Source organism: Lepidochelys olivacea (genome assembly GCF_965140295.1).
Source record: "Lepidochelys olivacea isolate rLepOli2 genome assembly, chromosome: 3".
Classification (NCBI taxonomy): Eukaryota; Metazoa; Chordata; order Testudines; family Cheloniidae; genus Lepidochelys; species Lepidochelys olivacea.
The window spans coordinates 149,991,830-150,015,615 of record NC_140413.1 but is presented as its reverse complement, the minus strand read 5'-3'; the positions used below and the strand labels follow the sequence as shown (position 1 = coordinate 150,015,615).

The window sequence follows — 23,786 nt, the reverse complement described above, 5'->3', positions numbered from 1 at the left end:
TTACATGCTTTACTAATATCTATTGGACGAAGAACTCTATTTGTGCCGTAGAACCCAAAATACATGAAGCTGCCAACTATTGCTCCATTTGAACTATTGCTGTCACAATCTGGTGCCCGTTAAGGTAACCCTACTTAGCAGAACTCACTTTTCAATGGTTGTTCCTTGGATAGTCTGTCCTCAGTGTGTTTCTGCTATTCTGCTCCTTGCAAAGAGCACATTTAATTTTAAAGGGGGGAAATTTACAGTTGTGAAGGGCTATTTTGTTGATAAAGGGTACATGCAGGTGAGCAATGCCCTGGTCTATCACATCATCTCATCTACACCCAATGCACCTACTACTGACAGTATTGGAAGGTGAGCAGATTTCATTAATCCTAGTCCTCCTTGCATTGTGGTTTTAACTGGCTTTAGGGAAGAATAGAAACCACCCACAGACACCCTGAGAAATTAATTTCTTTGACTTAAGTTTTGGAACAGGTATAATTAGACAATGACAGAAATAGCAAAGAAGCAAAATAAATATATTTAGTAAAAATAAAACAGGCAGAAAGAATAATACAGCAACATGGCAAAATACATCAGATAGAAGAAATCTGTAATCCTTGGGCTCCCGAGAGTTTATCCCATGTTAAATGGAAACAGATCCCCTTCTTCCACAGAGAGACCTGGGTTAGTGTCAACCATTCCCAATCCTCTATCGACACTCCTCCCCCGCAAGTGACTAGCACTTCTAAAGAGAATATGCATGTAGGAACTGAATGTCAAGAGCACAGGAGAGCAGAAAACCTCAAGGTAGTGTTGGCTCCTCCACAGCAGGAGAGAAACCTTATACTGAAGTTTAAGGAGGGTGATAGTTACCTGCACCTTGGTTCCTAGATCAGACATTTTGTCCCTGTTACAATCCTGATCACACAAATCATGTCAGGAGGACACACTTGCCTCATGGAATGGCAGCACCCTTCACACATTCCTGCAGTGAGTCTTTTCTTTAGCACAGGATAGTTTAAATTAAGAAATACTACATCCCTAGGGTTAGGGTGCTGTGTGTTTTAACTATATTAAATTGTTGGCTTATCTGCCCCAACAAATGCAGGGCACAATGGTCTGTGTGATTTATCATACAACTCCCTGAATGAACGAGTCTTTTGGAATAACTTCATAAAAACAGTAAAATGCTAAGGCTGCTATGACTATGAGAAGGGAAAATGTTTTTAACGTTAAGCAACCAGATCTATAAAAACGAGATCAGGACCCGTTTTTATCATTAAAGTCAAAAGTAATTAGCAGAATGAAGTTTGTGTCTCTGGGTGTGGCAGGCAGAACAGCAGAAGTGGGTTCACATTTCTCTTCTTTGAAGCAGGAGAAATACAGAAACGGGTACATACGTACACATGGATAGAGAAATACTACTACAGATAAATGTGGTTTTTTTCTCTCACACACTCAAACAGTACCTTTCAGCTAACAAAACTAACTCAAGTATATAGGCCAATGAAAACAGAACTTCACAGTCAGGTGCTTGCAAAAACGATGCAAGATTTGTTCACCAGCTCTTCAGTGAGGATTTTCTTTGCTGCAAGGCTAGTGTTATGTCCCAGCTGAACAGCAACATTTTGTAAACAGTAAAAATATGTAGATACAGTACTTTCCCCCTTCTTGCCTTGTGTTTTGCCACAGATGCTACCTCCCCACCAGGACCACCGGACATTCCATTAACTCAAATAGCAGCAGCACTTCTGAAGAGATAAAAGTTATCTCCGCTTCCGACAGGGACTGACTAGGTTTTTTAAGTTATTGTTCCTAGATGTGCTCATTTCCCACCTCCTTTAAGCAGGAAAAGGCCTGGAAAGAGAATGACTAAGATGCTTTGCGAGCAAGAGTACAGCACTGGTTAAGGCCGACACTTGGGTAATTCGGTCTTCTCCATCTCTACCTAACAGAAAATAAGTGACAGCAGTAGAGTAGCCAGAGACTCAGCACCCCAACCTACAATGAACTGAGCACTCTAGGATCCAAGGACGGTACAGGTACAGTCAGCCAAGTGTTACCGCTTAACGACACAAAGACAAGCATGAGTCAAGCGGTCATGTAAAATCACACAAGGAAAACCCATATTAAACTGGCACTGTACTGGTGTGTTAGGTGTACCTCTGCTATCTGCTGGATGGAATGGCAGGCCTGCTCAAATATCTATCCATTTTCTCCACTAGCTGAAATAAAGGAAACAGACAAACATTTGAATAGGTGTAATTCAACCCAGCAGACAAGCAGCGGAGCATGCAGGGAAACCAGGACGTTATTCTACTGATCAGGTCACAAGTGATCATGGAAATCAAAGTTTGTATGTAAACATACTTAGCATGACACGCATTAGTTTACCCCCACAATTCCAGTTTGTATGCTTTAGAGGGCAAGAAATTATACATTCATTTAAAAACAAAAACAGTGCTCTGATAAGCACTCTTCGTCTGCAGCTCGAATTCCAGGCTGTTCAACGCCTATCTTTCCAAACATCCAGTCCATTCACCTCTGACAGCAGTAGATCCAAGCACACTTGGGTTGATTCTGCATGGCTCACAGGCAATCCAATCTGTGATATGGGAGTTCAGATACCATAGATATCATAGATATCATCGTAGTCAGAGTCCTCCTCAAAGTCATCACTGTCATAACTGCTCATCGACAAGATGGAATAGATAGAAGAAATGATACTGCTCTCACTGTCCGTGGCTGGGTTCACTAAGACATCCTGTTTCTCTGCATTCAAAACATACACAGATACTGTAGTTAGCTGGTGGCTAGATTACAGTCAGTGCTAATTGCTAGAATTCTCTTTGAAACTTTAGTACCTCCTCTTACTGCCACACCGTACGCTTTACAGCAAGTTTTTCAAGCTGTAGGTCTGGAGACCATCTGGGTGGGGCTTGTCTTTTCTATTTATAATCTTGAAAAAACAACATGAATGGGATTTTCTTTGATTTCTTGTATGCGTATTCCAGTTCCAACAGGGCTGCAGGAATAGCACTGAGGGCAAGGAGACATTCTCTTCACCTCTTGTTAATGCTCTCCCTGTTGGTACCCAACCAAATGCTCCCTTGTTGGTACCAATCAATGTGGAGTCACCAGAGGAGATTGCAGCAGCTGGCTACCTCAGGGCCTTATCAGTAAGGAGGGTGAAAAGGAACAAAGTCAGAGAGGGGCATCAAGGAGCAAAAGACTTCGGAGGACAACAATGACTCCATTCAAGCCTCTGGAAACTATGGGCCTGCTGAGGCAGGGATTGTCTGCTGTTACTTGTTTGCAGAGGCCCTAATCTTTGACTGGAGTTCCTAGGTACTATTGAAATATAACTAATCATTCCCTGTTGAGCCTGTCTCCCAGCCAGTTCCCTTCTGGAATCCATGTATAACTGGAGCTCATTCCAGTTTCAGTCAATCTTTCCAACACTGCATAGAAACAAGCTCATCCATCTCACTGAAATGTGTCAAAATAAAGGCTATTATAACACTTTCTTTGCCGTAGTATTCAATTAATAAACACTGTATCGGGCTCACATGAAGTTGGGGCCTGAGGAAAGGATAAAATGTTTGAGAACCACTGATTTCCTGTACGTGAGAATGAAGTGGATTCCCATAAAGACACCATTTCATCTGGTCACCGTTAACTCCACGACAAGACACTTCAATGCTGCTTTGGTGTACTCTACAGATGTGCATATTAGGCTATTACACCTGAGCAGAGTCAGTTCTGCAGAGATGAAAGCAATCCATGAAGCAGTGCTGGAAAGCCTCTGAGCAGTGCAGCATTTTCTGAGGGAATCAGACTGATTTGGCTAAAGGTGGTTTTTTTCAGGTTAGCATTGACAATGTTTAGTGATGTCATTCTGTTTCACCAAGGAGGATCTGAAATATTTCAAAAGCACCTTTTGTTAGGATGGATCCCAAAGAGCTGTACACATTATACATAAAAGGGATCATGCACCCACCTCTAAAGGGGAACCAAGTAGTGATTTAACAGCACACAGCAACAACCATTTTTAGGAAGAGCAGTGGAGAATAAATTCTGTATTTCAGCACCTAGATAGTAGTGATGGGTGCTCTAGAAAGAGATTTGAAACAGGGATGTAGAATGGTGTTACCCACATTGGAATTTTGGCAGGATATCAAGCTTCACACCCTTACTAGTCTTGTTTTAATGACAAGTGGACAGAACCATGGTTTTGTGCCTCAATCATGCTGAGGCACTAAATTCAATATTGACTCAGAGGGAAGAGTGAGACCTGCTGAATCAGCAACACTACATGCAGCACTCCAGTTATCTTCAGCGGTCTCCCATCCAATGCCAACTATAAATTACTCCTCTAAAAAAGCAGATTAGAAAACAATATCCAGTAACTGTGTGCTGGTGCCACGCTTCTCCCTGGCATGTTGCCCGTGGAACTTGCCTACCAGCCCTCCCACCACTCAGCTTTCATATTGACCTATAGCCAGTAGGTTTAACCCACTGTCTAGAAGTCACTTGGTAGATTTTTCAAGACCTGCTCGGAGCAATGATAGTTTACTAAAAATATCACCAAATAAACTAATACTGCTTAGCCTCAGGTAGTGAAGTCTTCCCACTTCCCTGATTAGTACGGTTCATACAATATAGTCTCTAGAAAGTTCCTCAAACTATTTTACAATGCAACAATCTGGCTATGTAACATATTCTGAAATGATTTCCCATCCTAACCTCTGAAAAATCTACTGGAAATATTGACACAGCCGTAACCTCATACAGGAATAAAGGTTCATTCCCAGGACTCTGTGCATTCCTAGTGCATTCCTGTGGTATACAAGTGCCAAAGGAAGTTCTGTTAAAGACACGGAGACAGAGACAGCATTTGTCACACCTCATCCACCCACCTCTCACCTTTGCGCTCTCGGATGAGAGCCAGGCGGTGCTCCTTCATCTCCAAGTTCAAGTTTTCTACCATCCTGTCAATGCAGTTGTCCAGAACCAGGGAGCGCGTCTTGGATTGTATCTCCCGCCTGCAGATGGGACACTCCACTTTACGTTTCATCCATTCATTGATGCAGTAGGAGCAGAAGCTGTGTGCACAGTTCAGAGTGACAGCCTGTGGAGGTCAACAGGAAGAACACCATCAGAGCACTGAGATTGGGATAAAAAAAAAAATCCTGTGAAACTAGCAAAACATCATATGGGCATTTCCTCTTAGAGAAAATATTAGTGCCCTTCTTTAGTACCTGCTGTCTAAGGATCACACAGTACTTATGAAACCACCAATCCTTACAAGACAAGGTACGTAAAGATTATCCCTATTTTTCAGATGGAAAAACTGGTAAATGAAGTAACTCACCCAAGATTACAGCAAATCTGTGGCGCACTCGGAAGAGAACCAAGAACTTCAAAATTCCAGTCCAGAGCCTTAAACACTAGACCATGCTTTCAATTTAAAGCATATTTCCTGAGGCACCACTCCATAGTGAAACTAGATGGAGTTTAATTTTCTGATTCTCAGACACTAGAACAAGGTCATTGTGTTCAGGTTTCAACTGCTAAGAAGGAATTTCTAAATGACCCACTGAAATGAAAATAAACATTTCTATTCATGCTTTAATAACCTACATTTCAGGCCTAATCTGAGTTGAGTGTCCCTTCTAGGATTACTGAAGGGGAGTCAAATTCTACCCTTAGTTATAGCCATGCAGCCCCAGTTAATTCAATGAAATTGGGTAGGTATAACTGACAATAGAAAGTAACAATACTCAGCAAGGGGAGCAAAACAAAAAAATCTGGGTCAGTGTGAATAATTTCCTAGATCTAAAGGGAAGAAACTTAAAAACAACAACAACAACAAAAACTTTGCTTTGACTTTTGAAAATAAAAGCTTCTTAAATCCTTTCCCTTCTGAACAAAGCCATGTCAGTTACTGTACCTCAATAAAGTGTTCAGAACAGATTGTACACTGCAGCTCATTCTCCAGTACATCATTCATCTGACTCAAAACCTCCTCCTTTTGCGCTCTCGCCTTTTCCTTCTCCTCCTGTAAGGAAGACACACATGGTCACCTGCTGAGGAGCAAAGGGTTTACTAAATAAGGGCAGGAGATGGGGTGCAGGAGCAGTGGAGGAAAGAGACAGATACAGCACACAATCCCAGGGTTTTCTTGTTTCAGGTCTGCATTCTTTCTATATGGAGAGGAGAAGAAAGGGGTTTCAAATCAGCAACCACAGCAGTACAGAGAACAATCCCAGACACTGCAGAGATAGTTGTTACAATACATAGTTTCAACAATTACTGACGTCCTACTTTTGTGAAGAAGGTACAAGCTGAGTCAGGCTTTCCAGAATATCTTCCAGATCTTTCCTAACTACTTAAAGGATATTTCCTTGAAGCAAAAATTCACCGCAGGATGAACTTGGCATAAAAGGTCTAAGGTCAGAAGAACTATTGTAGCAGCAGGAATAGAAAGTATCTGTTCAGCCAAAACGGTTCAAATGGAGGAGTGCAAAAAAACAAGTAGAAGCTTGGGAATTTAAGATGCTTCCTTGGTCTCATAAAGTGATGTAGAGTGAAATGTAACAGGTTGCTAGTCACCAAGGTATACTAGGCATCTGGTCTACTTCCTAAGTAAAATGGAGAAAGTCACAACCAAAGCTACATTTAAAACAATTTTAAGGTTCTGAAGGAACCGAAAGTCAAAGGAAATGCAGCCAAAGATGGGAGATGCCATGTCCTCCTAGAGTAGGCACAATAGAGAGCTGTCTCGATTGCTTTCCATCATGCCCTAGTGCAGGAGGAGACATGCTTTAATTCAGTCAATTCCTTTGCTGTTTTCAGTCCCAGATAGAAGCTCGATGCAGTTTAGTTGTATGAACTTTAACAGAAAGTGAAACACTAGTTTTCAAACTCACTCAGTTCGGTAGGGCTTTTTTTGAGGGAGGGAAGATTGGGCCACTGCTCCTGCACATTGTGCCACGTTTCTCTGCTCTGCACTCTCTCTTTGGGTTTGAGCTTCCTCTACTAATGCCTATTCACAGTGCCACTCCATGTAGGGGACTGTCAAAACAAGGCATCTTTTCCTGTCATCCGGAAAGCAAGCCAGTCACCTCCTCAATATACAAGATTTCCACTGCTCCAGGCAATCGGAAGCTCTAAGGAAAGTACTGAACAACCTGTTTCCTCCATGGAAGCAAATTGTGCTGCTCTAATGAACATAACAGAAAAATCAATTTCAGTTCAGTACCTTAGTCGCTTCCAACTCTTTATTCTTTGCTTGAATGATCTCTTCAAAATCCTTCTTGCTACGGCTCAGCTCATCCATCAGGGCACGATGCTGTGAAAATATAAATCCAGAGAGATTCTCATAACTTGCCCCAATGAAACGTACATGCTCCCTACCATCCTGATCACTCACAGATTTTTGCCAATTTTTTACTGAATCAGTGCAACATGAGCCCAACTCCTAGGGGCTTAAGGACTCAAATTACTTCTTTAGATGAGGAATCAAAAGGATCAGTCTTCTATAAGCAAGTAAAATGTAGGCCACACGGTAACGCACAACTGGAAAAAACTCAAGCACTAAGTAAACAGACTCTCAGTTAAAAAGGGTAATACCCTTATGTAATACATCAATAGATGGGTTAGTCACTGGATTCAGTATAGGTCAGAAAATACAAACCCAGTTTATCAGAAGTACATTTCTGGGGAGATATAAATCATACCCCAGTTGTGCCTCACTACACCAGGATGTGCAGGAATGGTGTCCCTAGCCTCTGTTTGCCAGAAGCTGGGAATGCGTGACAGGGGATGGATCACTTAATTATTACCTATTCTGTTCATTCCCTCTGGGTCACCTGGCATTGGCCACTGTTGGAAGACAGGATACTGGGCTAGATGGACCTTTGGTCTGACCCAGTATGGCCGTTCTTATCTTATCAGGTAGTGACATAAGAATTTGGGGGTTAAATCCCAAGAGGTTCCAGGGTTTTCCAACTCCCAGTGGGAGTGTCTCCTTGGGCTGAGGGTAACCAGGATAGCCCTAGTTAGCTTCTTATCCATACCTCAGGCCTTGTCTACACTAACACTTACTTCTGTATAACTTATGTCGCTCAGGGATGTGAATAAACCACATCCAAGAGCTGGTGTGGACAGCGCTATGCTGGCCAGAGAGCTTCTCCCACCAATATAGCTACCGCCTGTCGCAGAGGTGGAGTTGTTATGCTGACAGGAGAGCTCTCCCATCGGCAAAGAGCATCTTCACCAGACGCACTGCAGCGGCGCCTAAGTAGCGCTTCTAATGTAGACTAGGCCTTAACCTAATTAGGCTCTGAGCCTAACAAAAAATCTGGGCTCCTTTCAGGGAGGAGCAGATGGTGCTGCCTGCTTAGATCCCAGGACAAGGAGCAATGGAGACACAAGAGCTGTCCCATTCACATTAATTTACTTTGGTATTTAAACACAAAAACAGATGAACAAAGTTCTTTTATTTTAGTCATTCTAGAAAAAATATAAATATAAGTATAAATATAAATAAACCTAAACCCCTTAATAAAGACACTGGACTGATGGTTTATAACAACAATCTGTAACCCACTAATCTCACTTTTTGTCCTATGACTAAAGGGGTGTTAATGGGCCACTTCACCTTGAATGGTCCCATCAAATATGTGCTAACTACTTATGCTAAACTATCTGTTCATCTTGTATTTAGCTGTGACACTCTCAGGCACGTCTACACTACAATCTTAAATCAAGGTATGTTAGGTCAACTTACAGCCACCACAGTAATTACTGCGGTGGCTGATGTCCACACTACCCTCCCTGTGTCGGTGGTGCACATCCTCACCCGGAGCTTTTCCAGCGACTGAAGGGGAGAATGGCGGGGGCACAAAAACTTGCCAGTGAAGACATAGCCTGACATAGTTAGGTCGACATAAGGTAGCTTATGTCGACCTAACTCTGTAGTATAGAACAAGCCTTAATACCTTTCCCAGACCTGAAGAACTCTGTGTAGCACAAAACCTTGTCTCTCACCAACAGAAGTTGGTCCAATAAAAGATATTACCTCAGCCAATTTGCCTGTCTAATATCCTACAACAACACTGCATGGAAATACCATGACATGTGCCAATAAAAGCTGATTTAGAAAAAAGAAAGCAGCAGCTAGAGATGTGACAGCTAGCTTATAAAAAGCCAGTTAGCAAAGGTTCAGCCAACTGAGAAGTTAAATATTCATTGAAGCTACCTAAAGCTTTTAGATTGTATTTAGTGTATTTTTGCTCTTTTTCCACAGTATTTCTGTTTGCCAGTTATCATGGAGTGTGGAACTTGTCACCGATATCACAGAGACGAAAAGCAGTTGCAATCTGTTCCTGAGGGACAGTCCTAGGGCTCCTGGCCAGTTGCCGGAATAGCAGGCAAAGTTTAGGCATTCCCCACATTACACAGCTGGACCACGCCTAGCTTTGTAGTAAATTACCTCCTGCAGAACCTGGGCCAGTTGCTCCTTCAGATTCTCTTCCCCTTGCTTCTTCACTCCCTGAAAAAATAAGACACAAAAGGAGAGTTTTGCTGGGAGGAAGAAAAACAATTATGGAACCAAACTAAGCAATATAAAGAGGTCAGGAACAGCTAGTTAATTATTTTTGTCAAGATATGGTCACAGTCCAGACTCCAGAGAAAAATAATAATAATGATAATAATAATAATAAAAAGATAAGTAAATAAAAAGATTTTGGGGTCCATTCAAAAGTGTCTGGCAGTCCGGCTTTGGCCCACAGTCTGCCAATTGACTACCTTTGGGCTAGAGCAGGGATCTCAAACTCAAATCACCATGAGGGCCACATGAGGACTAGTACATTGGCCCAAGGGCCACATCACTGACACTTTTTCATACAAAGATATAAAAGCCCACCCCTCTGCCCCCGGCCCCACCCGCACTACACCCCTTCCATGAGGCCCTGCCTCTTGCCACCTCTTCCCTGCCCCCATTCCAACCCCTTCCCCAAAGTCACCACCCCATGCCAACTCCACCCCTCCCTGCCCCTATTCCAACCCCTTCCCCAAATCCCTGCCCCTGCCCCGCCTCTTCTCCGCCTCCTCCCCTGAGCACGCAGCTCCCGGCTCCTCCCCCTCCCTCATGGAAAGCGCTAAGTGCCTGGAGGTAGGTGGAGGAGCAGGGACCCGACGCGCTGGGGGCGGGGGATGAGGGGAGCTTGGCGGCCACAGGAAAAAACACCGGGGGGATGGGGTTGGGAGCTTGGCGGACCGCAGCAAATAACTCCACGGGCCGCCATGTGTTTGAGACCCCTGGCCTAGAGGAACAGGGAGAAGAGAGAAAACAGGAGTTTCTCTCATGTTCGAAACAGATTAATTAAGGAAGTGTCGCCAGTGTAAAGCAAACCTAAGAAATATCTCACATTCAGTGCTTCCCAGGCTCTTGAATGATCAGAGCCATTTAAACTCACACATTATAACTCTTTGTAGACAATATCCTTCGGTATTAAATATCTGAAACATCTCCAAGTTATTTTAGCTTTAATGGGACTAAAATGTTCATAAGGCAGAGAAAGGGAAGTAATAGGCTGTGAGTGGGGAAATGGAAATGTTTTAACTCCATTTGGGAACATCTAAAGAGATTAATTACTGTAGACAACTCCCACCTCTGCTTTGGATCCCTCCTCCAGCATGGGCAGAGAGAGAGAATCATCTGTCTTCCTGTATGCAAGGGTTCTACAATGAAATGTTCAATTATCTGGACCAATAGGTTTTCCTGGGTGTTCCCAGTTACTAGGCAGAATGACCAATCCACTTTCAGTTGGATTCTCTCTTGCTTTCAAACATACTTGTTAACAAACTCAAGTACAGAGAGACAGAGACCAAAACTTTTTTTTTTTTTTTAAATCTGACAGCTAGTTACTTATCTGCATGAATGTATACAGGCCTGTAAAACTTCCAGATTGAGCACTTTGTGAAGGAAACCGTATTTACAGGTAAGGAAATTGTCTAATGAATAAAATGCAGGAAGGGCAATCTGGATCAATGGAATAGCAGTGCCCACTGATTCTCCTGCTTGAATGGGAAGGGGCTTCCAATGCAACTCAGTCTTGACCTGGTAACCTATGTCTAGAGGTAGAAGAGGAGTTCAGTCTCAACGACCCAGTCAGTCCTTGTCCTCTCTACAACCACAAGGGAGAACACAGAAATAATATTCATTTCACACAGACTATTCAGCTTTCAAATGGCAATAATGCTTTTTACTATCAATTTGTGCTGAACCTGCCTTTGAGGTTAAACCCCATTACTAATCTCTTGCCTAGTCAAGCCCCTCTTGTTTCTACCCATTCTCTAGGTCTGTATGTTTGGCATACTTTGGAATGGATGATAATTTCCATACAAATGGGCATACCTCCAGAAGCTGCTGCTGCTGCTCCTCATAGAATATCTTCTCCAGTTGTTGCACCCTCTGCTGCTGATGTTCCTGTTCAGTGCACAACTGGTCCTGCAATTCCTGCAGCTCCTGCTCCATCACCCTGATCTCTTTTTGGCCAGACTTCCTGCTCTTCTTCACACTCAAAACAGCTGTCTGCTTCTCGTCCACCTTGACTTTCAGCCTCATTATATTTCCCAGGGTTTTCCTCAGCATTTCCAAACCAGTCCAAGACTGTGCCAGGCTAGAGGCTTTCTGGTCCTTATGGCTAAGAGATATAGCTTTCTCAGAGTTCATAGGATTACAATACACTGTAGCTTTATCCTCCTCCATGCTTGGTCCAGGAGAAGGTAGCTTGACATCCATGTTTTCTGTTGGCTGTTTGGCCAGTTCTGCCCTCCCCCATGAAATACCCAAAGGTTCACTATCGCTGGACACTCTGTCCCTTTTAGATCTTGAATTCGAAGGGCCTTCTACTCCAGATGCCTCTGATTCCTCCAAACTAAGTTTACGTTTAGTTCTTGCACCCTTAGGTTTCCCCATCAGTTGGTCATTCCTCGGGGCTAAAAATGGACTAACTTTCTCCCATTCTTCCTTAATCACTTCATATTCATATTCAGCAGTTTCTTTGTTATCCAAAGGCACTCCTAGTTGAATATGATCTCCTTCACCTATTGGATAGGCCTTTGAAGGATCAAGACGTTCCTTATTCAACCAAACACCATTTAAACTCTGAAAACAAACAGAAATCAGCAAAACTTATCAGGAGTACTTGTGGCACCTTAGAGACTAACAAATTTATTAGAACATAAGCTTTCATGAGCTACAGCTCACTTCATCGGATGCACAGAATGGAACATATAGTAAGATAAATAGACAGATAAGTTGGAAGTTACCATGCAAACTGTGAGAGGCTAATTAGTTAAGATGAGCTATTATCAGCAGGAGAAAAAAAAACTTTTGTAGTGATAATCAAGATGGCCCATTTAGACAGTTGACAAGAAGGTGTGAGGATATTTAACTTAAGGAAATAGATTCGATATGTGTAATGACCCAGCTCACAAAAGCTTATGCTCTAAATTTGTTAGTCTCTACAGTGCCACAAGTTCTCCTGTTCTTTTTGTGGATACAGACTAACACGGCTGCTGCTCTGAAACAAAACTTATCAATGTACATTTAAGTTAACTCCTCCACAAGTTATATTTGGTTGCTGCAAACAAAGCCTACCTTTTCAGAAAGAATATTTCAAAGACGATTCAACAAATTGTCTAACTAGCTTTTGCACTACCCAAACAACTGAGTCAGTGTCTCTTTTTCGTGTGTATGTGTGAGAGAGAGAAATTTAGTTATACCACTAGTAAGGGTTTTCTTCTACAACTCTTAAGAATAAAATTGATTTAGGCAACCACATGGAAGAAAAGGAAGGAACTATCTACGGTGGTTTAAAGAAGAAACAATGGTCTGAAGCTTAATGGGAAATGCTTGAGCTAGCCCCTAGGAAAGACTCTGCAACAGAGATCAATGACACACTGGAATGATTTGTCAAGAACACTTATTTGGGCATGTCACCAAAGAGTTCAAGAACAGGCTACAAAGAAAGACGGTTAAAGGGACTAAATTTATACAAAAAGAAAGCAGAGGGGAAAACGTAAACCAGCTCTGTACAAAAGTAGAGAAACACAAAAGGAAAGAGAAGACATACCAGAAGATGTATAACATAGCAATGGTTTTATACTAAAAAGAGGGCTATGCTAGATTAGACACCAAGAGAGGAAAAACTTCCTAACAATAAGAACAAATTGAGAATTGAATTGTGCTCAGTACAGACTGTAGTGTCATCAGCAATGGAAGTATCCCAAAGAAATATGATAACAAGCTTGAGGGAACAGTAGAGATGATAACATGCAGCAGGTGCAGCAAGGGGTTACATTCAGTGGTGAGCTGGAGCCGGTTCGCACCGGTTCGCTGGAATCGGTTGTTAAATTTAGAAGCCCTTTTAGGACTGGTTGTCCAGCAAGAGACAATCGGTTCTAAAAGGGCTTCTAAATTTAACCGGCCACTCCCCCCACTGATCACATCAAAAGTGGTACCTTAGGTGCCGACTCCGTGGGTGCTCCGGGGCTGGAGCACCCACGGGGAAAATTTGGTGGGTGCAGAGCACCCACTGGCAGCTCCCCTCCCCTCCCCGCCACCAGCCCCAGCTCACCTCCGCTCCGCCCCCAAGTTATGCTCCACCCCACTCTGCTTCCCCGCCCCTGGCTTCCCGCAAGTCAGCTGTTCGTGCGGAAAGTCTGGGAGGGCTGAGAAGCAGGTGGCGGCTTCGCACTCAGGCCCAAGGAGGAGCAGTGGAGGTGAGCTGGGGCGGGGGGGGTGGGGTGCGAGGAGGGCTGCCTGCGCAGCAGCAGGTAACTGGGGGGGGGGAAGGAGCGCAGGGGAACCGCTCCCTGCCCCAGCTCACCTCCACCTCCCTCGGCCTGAGTGCAAAGCCGCCGCTTGCTTCTCAGCCCTCCCAGGCTTCCCGTGCGAACAGCTGATTCACGGGAAGCCGGGTGGGGGTGGGCAGAGCATAACTCAGGGGCAGAGGCAGAGTGGAGGTGTCCTAGGGCCGGGCGCGGGGCAGGGAGCTGCCAGTGGGTGCTCTGCACCCACCAAATTTTCCCCGTGGGTTCTCCAGCCCTGGAGCACTCACAGAGTTGGCACCTAAGGCGCCACTTTTGATGTGATCAGTGGGGGGAGCGGCCGCTCCCGCTGCTCCCCCCCTCGCTACGCTACCCCGCTCCTAGGAGCCAGAGGGACCTGCCAGATGCTTCCTGGGAGCTGCCCCAGGTAAGCACCGCCGGAACTCCCCACCTCGCCCCCCAGCAGGTCTCTCTGGCTCTTAGGGGCGGGGTGGGGTGGGCACCCACTTCGGTGGCCCACGAGACTCTCCTGCCCAGTTCCAGGGGCAGTCAGTGGACAGGGGAGGGGGCTGGATAAGGGAGGGGTCCCGGGGAAGGGGGGGTGTCAAGGAACATGGGGATTGGATGGGGGCGGGAGCGGGCCATGACCCCCTCGTGGGGTGAGGAGGCCACCCTTTGTTAAGATTTTGGCAGCTCATCACTGGTAACATTTGATGACTTAGCACAATGGTTTCCAACCACTGCTATATACTTCAGGACTAGAACTTCAGATTTACATGACTGGTATGGTAGACACCTCTACCTAGCTTAACAAGGAACCTCTGTTGCCCCAATGAAAGAGAGGTTGGTATAGCCAATGGTATTGCTGTGGATGACTGGTACCCCCCAGAAAGATTGGACACCACAGATTTAGAAGGTCTCTTCCAGCCCTAACTTGTAGGAAAATTTGGAGATCAGTAGTGCAGTATTGTACAAATATTTCAAGGCAACTGACTGCAGGACTCAGCAAGGCCTTTTCTACTCTGATCTACTACAAGCCAGCTAAGGGGTGCATTTCAACACTCTCAGAAATAGAATGAGCATAGTTAAAGAATGCCCTCTGACTGAGAAACTATTGAGAGAGAACAAAGTGAAGCATCACAATGCAGTTAGATATACAACCTCAACATCCAGATCATCTAGAAGCTCTCAGTTACCCTAGCCCCAGAACAGAAACTGGAGCTTTGATCCTTCACCGTGTATTTTCTTGCCTTTGTGGACAAAAAGAACAGAGGTGGAGCTGCCATCACAGACAACACATTGTTCACCCGGAAGAATTTTAAACAGCAAATGTAAAAACAGAAGGTCTCAAGTATAGGAAAGAAAAAGTTAATACCTTTTATTTTTAGTTTACTTTTATAGGGATCTAGCCTATTTCTCGTCTCTATTTTTCCTTCCAAGAAAAGTGTGAAATTTACTTCTGTGGAAGGAGAACTACAGCTAAAATGGTGAGAAGGTGCATATGAACAGATGATTGGGGTCAGCACATCTCCTCTCCCTTACTGTCTCCAGTGGGTGCACACAAGTCACTCTGCAAGGACTGTAGTAACTAATCTTCTATTCAAAGTACAACACCGCTACTACTTGGGGCTGTGTGCAGGAGACAGAGGGCTGCTGATCGGGCATGAGGGATCTTTCCCTTTAAAATTTACTCCTCTCACTGCATTTCACCTCCAAAATAACTGGAATTTGTTGACTATTAGGGCATGCTGTAGAGCCCACCTCTTTTCCTGGCTCTTAGGGAGGGAGGGATTCTTGGAGCTAGTATTTGTAGATGGGAGATTGGTTATTTTCTGGGGGTTTTTTTCATATTAAAAATACAAAGCATTTAGAGTCTTGGCTATGCACTTTGTATTGTGTGCATCAAAACAAACAAGGTTGAGATTTTAATAATGCTCATTGTACGTCTTCTAATCCCTCCACCTATTCTTGGCCTTACAACTGAATCCTTTATAAGTCAACTTGTACTACAGAACATTCCAAATGTTACATCTAACTGGTTTTCACTCAGCTTCCTGACTTTAATAATTTTCCAGCCTGAAGGAAAGTGTGGGGAAAGGGACTTGAATTAAAGGGGCAAGCAACTTGCCATTGTCAGCAAATGAGATAGTAGGCATTTTAGAACTTGAATCTCAATTCTCTACTCTAGCCAAATGATGAAGATGTGTTTCATGTCCACCAATGGAATCAAAAGCCACTTTCATGATCAGAAAACCATCTCCAACTTTAGTTTATTAAAACTAAATTATAGTTGTGCCACTACAATAACTGGCACCAGCATTTAATTAACATTGCAAGAGCAATATCCTTTTTAAGAATGCCAGCCTTCATAGTTATTCTTTGCACAGCAATACAAAGTTCACAGACAGGCTCTTAGGACCAATACTCCCCACAGCATTTCACTATCTGATAGCATTAAAGTGCTCTATTAAAGAGAAGAAGCTAAAAGCAGGAAGTATCCCTTGTAGTCAGACATGAATAAGCCTCACACTGCATTCTGGGCCTCAGCTAGGATGAAGTTCCAGATTCGGGGTGCGCAACTAGAAGCAAATGTTCCCATAGGTCTTTTACCCAAGTTAGACTATATTACAGCATGACTCAAGGTTACCTGTACTTCATAACTATGACCCCGCAGCTACTAAGACACAGCTCCCAAATGGGAAGTCATCTTCAATATCTCTCAGTGCAATTAAAACTCCTTCAATCTCAGTACCTTGTTGTCTGTAACTGTCCACTGGCCTTGTACATTCTGCTTGAAAACACAGTGGTAACGAGAGATCATCAGTGGGCAGGTTTTTGAGACCAGCTGGTAGGTGAGACCAAATCCTCGGCCTATAGTTACCTAAAGATAAAAACAGTTTAATAGCCACCATCAGCAACAATAAAGAAAGAGTGATCTGCTTTGATTTTAAATACAGTAAAATAAACACATGGTATGAATTAGCTTTGTACAGTAGTTTCTACTGGGGTACAAAGTAGTAAGTTTAACACTAACCACACAAGTGGTTACTACTTATAACTTTTATTGAACGTGACATAACTTCATGTTTAAATCCAAGAGTCAAAAGCTAGAGGGAAGCCTTGAAAACGCCTGACGCACACTGGTGTTTTAGGAGTGGGGAACATTTGTGTCCATTTAACCAGGGTGGATGTGATTTAAATCAAGATTTAAATCACTAGTCAGAAAGACTTGATTTAATCATGGATTTCTACATAAAAGTGCATTCCTGTTGGGTGAAGATCCTGCATGTTCAGACATGTTCCTTTCATCATCTTCAACGTGGCTTCCTCCTGAGAAGGAACACTCCGCATGATGTTGTTTCCTTTGGGCAACCAGGCCTTGCATTTCTTTGTTGCACTGTTTGAATTTTGCACGCATGCCTGTCTTACCCACAGGCAGGGGAACTTAATTAAAATATTCCCAAACTGGGTCTCTTTTATGGACTGCTGCCATTATAGGTTTGCCCTTCTCGTGAGAGACTGGTCTGGTAGATCTCAAATCAATGAAGGCTACACTCAGAAAGACCTCAAGACTTCTGGAATATGCTACTCAAACAGTTTCACTTTTCTTTCTACTGCCTGTCCCTCCCTTCTCACATTTATCTCCAGACTTCTTCTCCTTGTCCAGATCTATTCTGCCCCAACAATCTTCTATTCACTGAACTTTTTGAAACTTTGCACTCTTAGAGAGAGGTAAGGGATTGACTCTGTGTATACAAACTGAGGGGGACAATAGGGTTGAGGTCTGTTATTTTGCACCTCTATATATTATTTATTTAAAAACATTTTTGCTGTTAACAAGCATGTTATCTCTGGAGACACAAATCCACAGTCTGAGAACCGCAAAACTAAGCATCTGTGATGGTATCTTCTAGACTGAGCCCTGAGTCTCATTGAGTAGATAGAAAGATTAACCTAAATAATCTATCCAGAAGCCCCTGGATCCCCATAAGATTGGGTCCCTGATCCATGAACTATTGGAACTCATTTACAAAACTTTTCTTAAACATTACATGAATATATTATCTCATACTATAGAGTTAGAATTTATAATCCCTATTCCATGATGAGATATCTTTGAGCTATAATCTTTAGATAGGTTTTTTCGTCAAAAAGCATTTTATCAAAAAAATCCAAATTTAAAAAAATCTGATTTTTTTTATTTTTTTTTTTTAAAAAAACATTGATATTTATCCACCCTAGATTTAACCGATAACAAATCTCCTTTAACTGAGTACTCCAACAACCAACCCTCTTCTGCCTTCTGGCTAGAATACTTGGAGCACATCTTCACTGGCAACGTGGCTTGTGCAGAGCCTCTCCCAGCGCTCTGAAAAAAAAGCCACCTCCACAAGGGGCATGGCTCCCAGCGCTGGTGCTCTGTCTATAGTGGCAGGTTACAGCACTGAAACTTGCAGTGCTCAGGGGGGTGTTTTTTCACACCCCTGAGTGAGAAAGTTGCAGTGCTGTAAAGTGCTAGTGTAGACAAGCGCTTAGTAAAAAGTCTCTGATAAAAGCTTCAGAAAAAACGTGAGGCTAGCATCCTCACATTTTCTTTGTTCAGAACTGAAGTGAGCAATCTTAGAAGCTTTAGCTGCATAAAGTCCTTCAGGTTGGTCAAGCATCTACAGAGACATTGATGTATAGCAGTATGACTCTCCAATCTTACTTGAGACAGCTAGAATCTCTTACTGAGCTGGAGTTCAGACACTGAAGGCTCACTTGGAGAGGAGAATTTTCCTTTTGAATAATGAGAGCAGGAGTTGTGGTTCCTCTAACTTGGGAGAGGCTGAAGTTTTTTATTGTTCAATCTCTAAGTCAATTTAACAAAGCATCTGAACAGTTTAGTTATTTCCTCCAATCCCTGTGACTCTCACAGGAGTCATCATTTACCTGAAGAGTATGGCACAGCTGAAAGACAGTCATCAATGCAACTTGAAAGTTCATGCTGAGAAATGAAAAATACCATTGTGGTCCAACAATTAATAGCAAAGGCAGCAAGATAAAGGTAACATCATTGATGTACTGTACTTAGATTTGATAACAGATGACATTTTGATTAAAAAACTAGAACAATGTAAAATAAATATGGCACACATTAAAGGGATTAAAAGTTGGCAGATAGGTCTCAAAATGTAATTGTAAATGGAGAATCACCATTGAAAGGGTGTTTCTAGTGGGGTCCCACAGGGATTGGTTCTTGGCCCTATGCTATTTAACATTTTTATCAGTGACCTGGAAGAAACACAAAATCATCACTGATAAAGTGATGACACTAAAAATGGGGGAGCGGACAGGCCCCTGATTCAGAGCAATCTGGATTGCTTGGTAAACTGCACACAAGCAAACAATATGTGTTTTAATACAGCTAAATGTAAAGGTATACATCTAGAAACAAACAATGTAGGTCATACTAACAGCATGGGGGACCTCATCCTGGGAAGCAGTGATTCTCAAAAAGATTTGCAGGTCAGAGTGGATTAGTCAGCTAAACATGTGCTCTCAGTGCAATGCTGCGGCCAAAAGGGTTAAAGTGACCTTTTGTGGCATAAACGGGAATCTCAGGAAGTAGGTTATTTTACCTCTATATTTGATACTGGTATGACTGCTGCTGGAATACGTGTCCACAATTCAAGAAGGATGTTGATAAATTGGAAAGGATTCAGAAGAAACACAAGAATGATTAAAGGATTCCTTATAGTGATAAGAAAAGGAGTACTTGTGGCACCTTAGAGACTAACCAATTTATTTGAGCATCCGATGAAGTGAGCTGTAGCTCACGAAAGCTCATGCTCAAATAAATTGGTTAGTCTCTAAGGTGCCACAAGTACTCCTTTTCTTTTTGCAAAGACAGACTAACACGGCTGTTACTCTGAAACTTATAGTGATAGACTCAAGGAGCTCAATCTATTTAGTTTAACTAAGAGAAGGTAAACGGGTGACTTGATTACAGTCTGTAAGTACCTACATGGAAAACAAATATTTAATAATAGGCTCTTCAGTCTACCATAGAGGTTCTCAAACGGGGGAGGGGGAGAATTATTTTGGGGAAGTTCTATGACCTGTGTTATACAGGAGATCAGACTATATTACAATGGTCCCTTCTGGTCTTGGAAACTATGAAAGAACACAACCCAGCATTTCACATATTTACCAAACAATCCAGAATTGTGCAGAAAGTCACATGATCCTCAAGGAAGTGAAAACTTACACATGCATACATCAGTATTGATCATGTCTTTTTCAAGGCCCTGAGTACTACTCCACACATAAATTACTTAACCGGTATCTACTTTATATTAGTCATTTCTGATTATTGTACCCTTTTTAGCTTCTGTAAGGCACAGATCAGAAAGACTCATTTTTACAGAGGATTCTCACCTGTTTCTTACATTAGGAATTCATGTCTTGTTAATCCTGATTTTCTAGTATTGAGAGGGGAAATTAACTCACTGCTTAAAGCCTTATTTTGGTTTTTTTGTTCCATTCTGTTTAATATATATCTGGTAAACAGCAGGGTGGAAGGAATCTGTCAGAATTTCAGCATCTCATTCCTTCAATTAAAGATTGAGAAAGCCCCCACTCCAGTTCCCTGAACCTCTGAAGAAAAAAAATTCTGCTTCCCCTCCATCACCACCCGCAAACATTTTAGGCCTTTTCGATGTCCAAGAGGAAACAAAAGGTCACAAACTCTCTGCTAGGACTCTAACACCTAGCAGGACCTGTAACACCTCTGGAGAAGACTTTCACTCATTCAAAGGACCATTAAAAAGCAACTCTGAGGAAGCTGCCACCACTCTGTCAAGATTTCCACACTTCTGCCCTAGTCAGCAAAGAGACCCTCCGCCTGTAAAGCAGAGGTGGCTTCCCCCAGTGAGTGGGAGGAGCTTGCACTCACCACTACCCCCTGGACCTCGCCCCCCACCACCAAAGAGACAAGGGCTGGAATGGAAACCAACCAACCCTCGCCCCATACCCCAAGGGCTGCTGCCTCTACAGCAGTCAACCAGGGATACGCATACCCCTGGGGCTACATCAACTCATCTAGATATTTGTCTAGTTTTACAACAGGCTATACAAAAAGCATTAGCGAAATTAGTACAACATAAAATTTCACACAATGACTTGTTTACACTGCTCTATATACACTATACACTGAAACGTAAGTACAATATTTAAATTTCAGTCTATTTATTTCATAATTATATGGTAAAAATGAGAAAGTAAGCCATGTTTCGGTAATCGTGTGCTGGGACGCTTTTGTATTTTTATGTCTGATTCTGTAAGCGAATAGCTTTTAAGTGAGATGAAACTTGGGGGAACACAAGACAAATCAGACTCGGGCAAGGGGTACAGGAGTCCGGAAAGGTTGAGAATCACTGGCCTACAGGGCTCAGGGCCCCTTTTCAACAGTGGCTTTGGGGCACATGGGGAACACCAGGGAGCCCTCAGCCCCACCACACCTCACTGCCCCCGCCCCCCACCACCAGCCCACGGACCCCTTCCCCCTGCTCATCACCCACCCGCCTCCCCCCGCTCATCAGCCCCCGCCTCACCTCGCCGCCGCCGCTCTCCAGCAGGAGCCACTGGCCGCTCATCCCCACTCGCCTGAGGCACCAGGTCCGGCCGGAGCCCCCCGCGGGCGAGGAGCCGCCGCGCTCCGCCATCCCGCCTGCACCCTCCGGCCTCGGCAGCAGACAGGAGCAATCGCTAACGGGGACGGTGGCACCATCCAACTCCGGGCGGCAGGACGCTCGCTTGCCTCCGGTACCCACAACAAAGATGGCACCAAACCCACGGCGCCTGCGCGGGCGCAGCAGCCCAGTCAATCGATGCCAGAGCCGTAACTCTAAAGGGGCAGGCTCTGTTCTGCGCGTGCTCAGAATTCACCCCGGCGGCCAGCGTCTGCAGCGGCGAGCCCAGCCCGTCCAGCTGCTGCTCTGCGCTTCACTCCCCCAGCCCCGCGACTGTTGTTACTGGCTGCTGCGTGGACTCAAGTTAGGGCCATAGGTTGCAGGCAGGGGTCAGTGATGCTCAAACCGTAGCTGCCCCGGCCTGGCTGCTGAGATGTCCTGCTCCCCAGGGTACAGGATGTGGATCCCAACCCTCCAGGGCTCACCCTCTGGGCCATGATGCCCACGAACTGAGCGGGAGGAAACCAGCAGATCTCCAGCCCCCATTGCATGTTTATGAGAGGAAGCTACATGGCTCTCTCCCCCCGGGGCCACCACGGCTCTGTCGTGTGTACTCAGCGTGCTGACCCAAGCCCAGCAGAATAGGCCCACGGACTGTACCGGCAGTACGGTAAACTCAGGTGAGAGCTTCACATGTGAAAGCCCTATCACCCCTTGCACAGAGGATTGTCAGTACACAAACAACTTGAGGAACGATACAGAGGTCAAACATGTCCTCGGGTCCTTTCACTTTATGGGACTTAGAGGTATTACCTGTAACATGGTAGGTATACAATTTTGACACAGAAACATGATTTTTTCCAGGTTGTAATCTTCATTTGCTGTTGCCAACTCTCGTGATTTTATCACAACTCCCACAAAATTTTGATGTCTTTCTGAAAATGTCAGCTCTTGGAAGCAAGGAATTAAGGGAGAATCTCACCTTTCATTTAAAAAAATAAGTTTCTGTCCTAATAGGGAAAAAAAAGTTTGAAAACAAGACATGAAGGTATCGTGAAGTCACCAAGGACAAAGGCAAAGAAAAAGACCCCAACATTTTTTTTTTAAATCATGATTTTTTGGGGTCTGATTCATGACTCGGGGTTAGCAATGCTGATTATTATTGAACATTGGAGATATGGAAAGTGTTGTCCACAACAAAAGAAACCTGGGCCCCAGCATGCAAAAGTTAATAAATATATGATGCACAGGGCCCCAAATCGGTGGAACTGAACAACAGGCTAAAGGAAAAGTAAGACCCACCAGCTGCCAGGCCAGTCAGAGAGGAGTCAGGGGGACAATGCTCAAGGGTCCAGGTTCATCAGAGAGGGGAACTAGGGTTGCCAACCCTCCTGGTTTCACTGAGAGTCTCCCAGAATCAGGCCCTATCTCCCAGAGGCTACTGACACCAAAATGGGAGATTTTATGCCGCTAAAAGTCCGGCAGCGTAGCGGGGCTAAGGCTCCCTGCCTGCCTTGGGCCCACACTGCTTCCGGAAGCAGCCGGCACATACCTGTGGCCCCTGGTGGGAGACAGGCGGTCTCTGTACGCTGCCCACGCAGGCGCCAATTTTTGTTGGTGTCACTGGGTGCTCGTGCCCAGGCCCCAACTCTGCCCCCTCCCTGCCCCTATTGGACCCCTCCCCAAATCCCCACCCCAGCCCCGCCTCTTCCCTGAGTGTGCCGCATTCCTCCTCCTCCCACCTCCCAGCGTGGCAAACTCTCGGAGCCAGGGGGAGAAGCAGGACACGGCGGCACGCTCAGGGGAGGAGGCGGAGGCGAGCTGCCGGTGGGTGTAGAGCACCCACCAATTTTTCCCCGTGGGTGCTCCAGCCTGGAGCACCCGCAGAGTTGGCGCCTATGGCTGCCCGTGCCCCAAGTGCCAACTCCACAGCTCCTATTGGCCAGGAAGTGCCCTCTGTTCCTCATCTCCCCCAGGAGCCGCAGGCTGCTTCCAGGAGCGGTGCGGGGCCAGGGCAGGTAGGGAGCTATCTTAGCCCCACTATGCTGCCAATTGGGAGCCACCCCAGGAAAGCACCTCCCAGCCGGAGCCTGCACCCTGAACCTCCTTCTGCACCCCTACCCCAGCCTGAAGCCCCCTCCTGCACCCCTCATGCCCTCCCACACCCCAAACCCCTGCCTCAGTACTGAGCACCCTCTCACACCCAAACTCCCACAGCTTGCACCCTGCACCAGCCCTGAGCCCCCTCCAGTACACCTTGCACCCCCACCCCTCCTG

At 44.6% G+C, this 23,786-nt stretch overlaps 1 protein-coding gene across 6 annotated transcripts; it reads right to left on the bottom strand.

Moving 5' to 3' along the window:
* Positions 1-510: 510 nt before the first annotated feature.
* RNF8 (ring finger protein 8) lies at positions 511-21,622 on the bottom strand. Of its 6 annotated transcripts, none has more exons than XM_084624160.1 (9): positions 21,432-21,553; positions 18,769-18,823; positions 16,589-16,717; positions 11,417-12,169; positions 9,488-9,547; positions 7,253-7,342; positions 5,942-6,049; positions 4,915-5,119; positions 511-2,760 (listed from the first exon to the last, which is right to left on the bottom strand). In XM_084624160.1, the coding sequence occupies exons 2-9, from the start codon at positions 18,820-18,822 to the stop codon at positions 2,609-2,611; spliced, it is 1,551 nt and encodes a 516-aa protein (XP_084480286.1). In that variant the 5' UTR covers position 18,823; positions 21,432-21,553; the 3' UTR covers positions 511-2,608. The 6 variants fall into 6 exon arrangements, 5 of the variants coding, with proteins under 5 accessions (XP_084480286.1, XP_084480288.1, XP_084480285.1 ...); XR_014710971.1 differs by lacking the exon at positions 18,769-18,823 and adding an exon at positions 2,853-3,905 and having other exon boundaries at positions 2,640-2,760; positions 4,908-5,119; positions 21,432-21,622; XM_084624162.1 differs by lacking the exon at positions 18,769-18,823 and having other exon boundaries at positions 4,908-5,119; positions 21,432-21,622.
* Between the last annotated feature and the right edge of the window lie 2,164 nt (positions 21,623-23,786).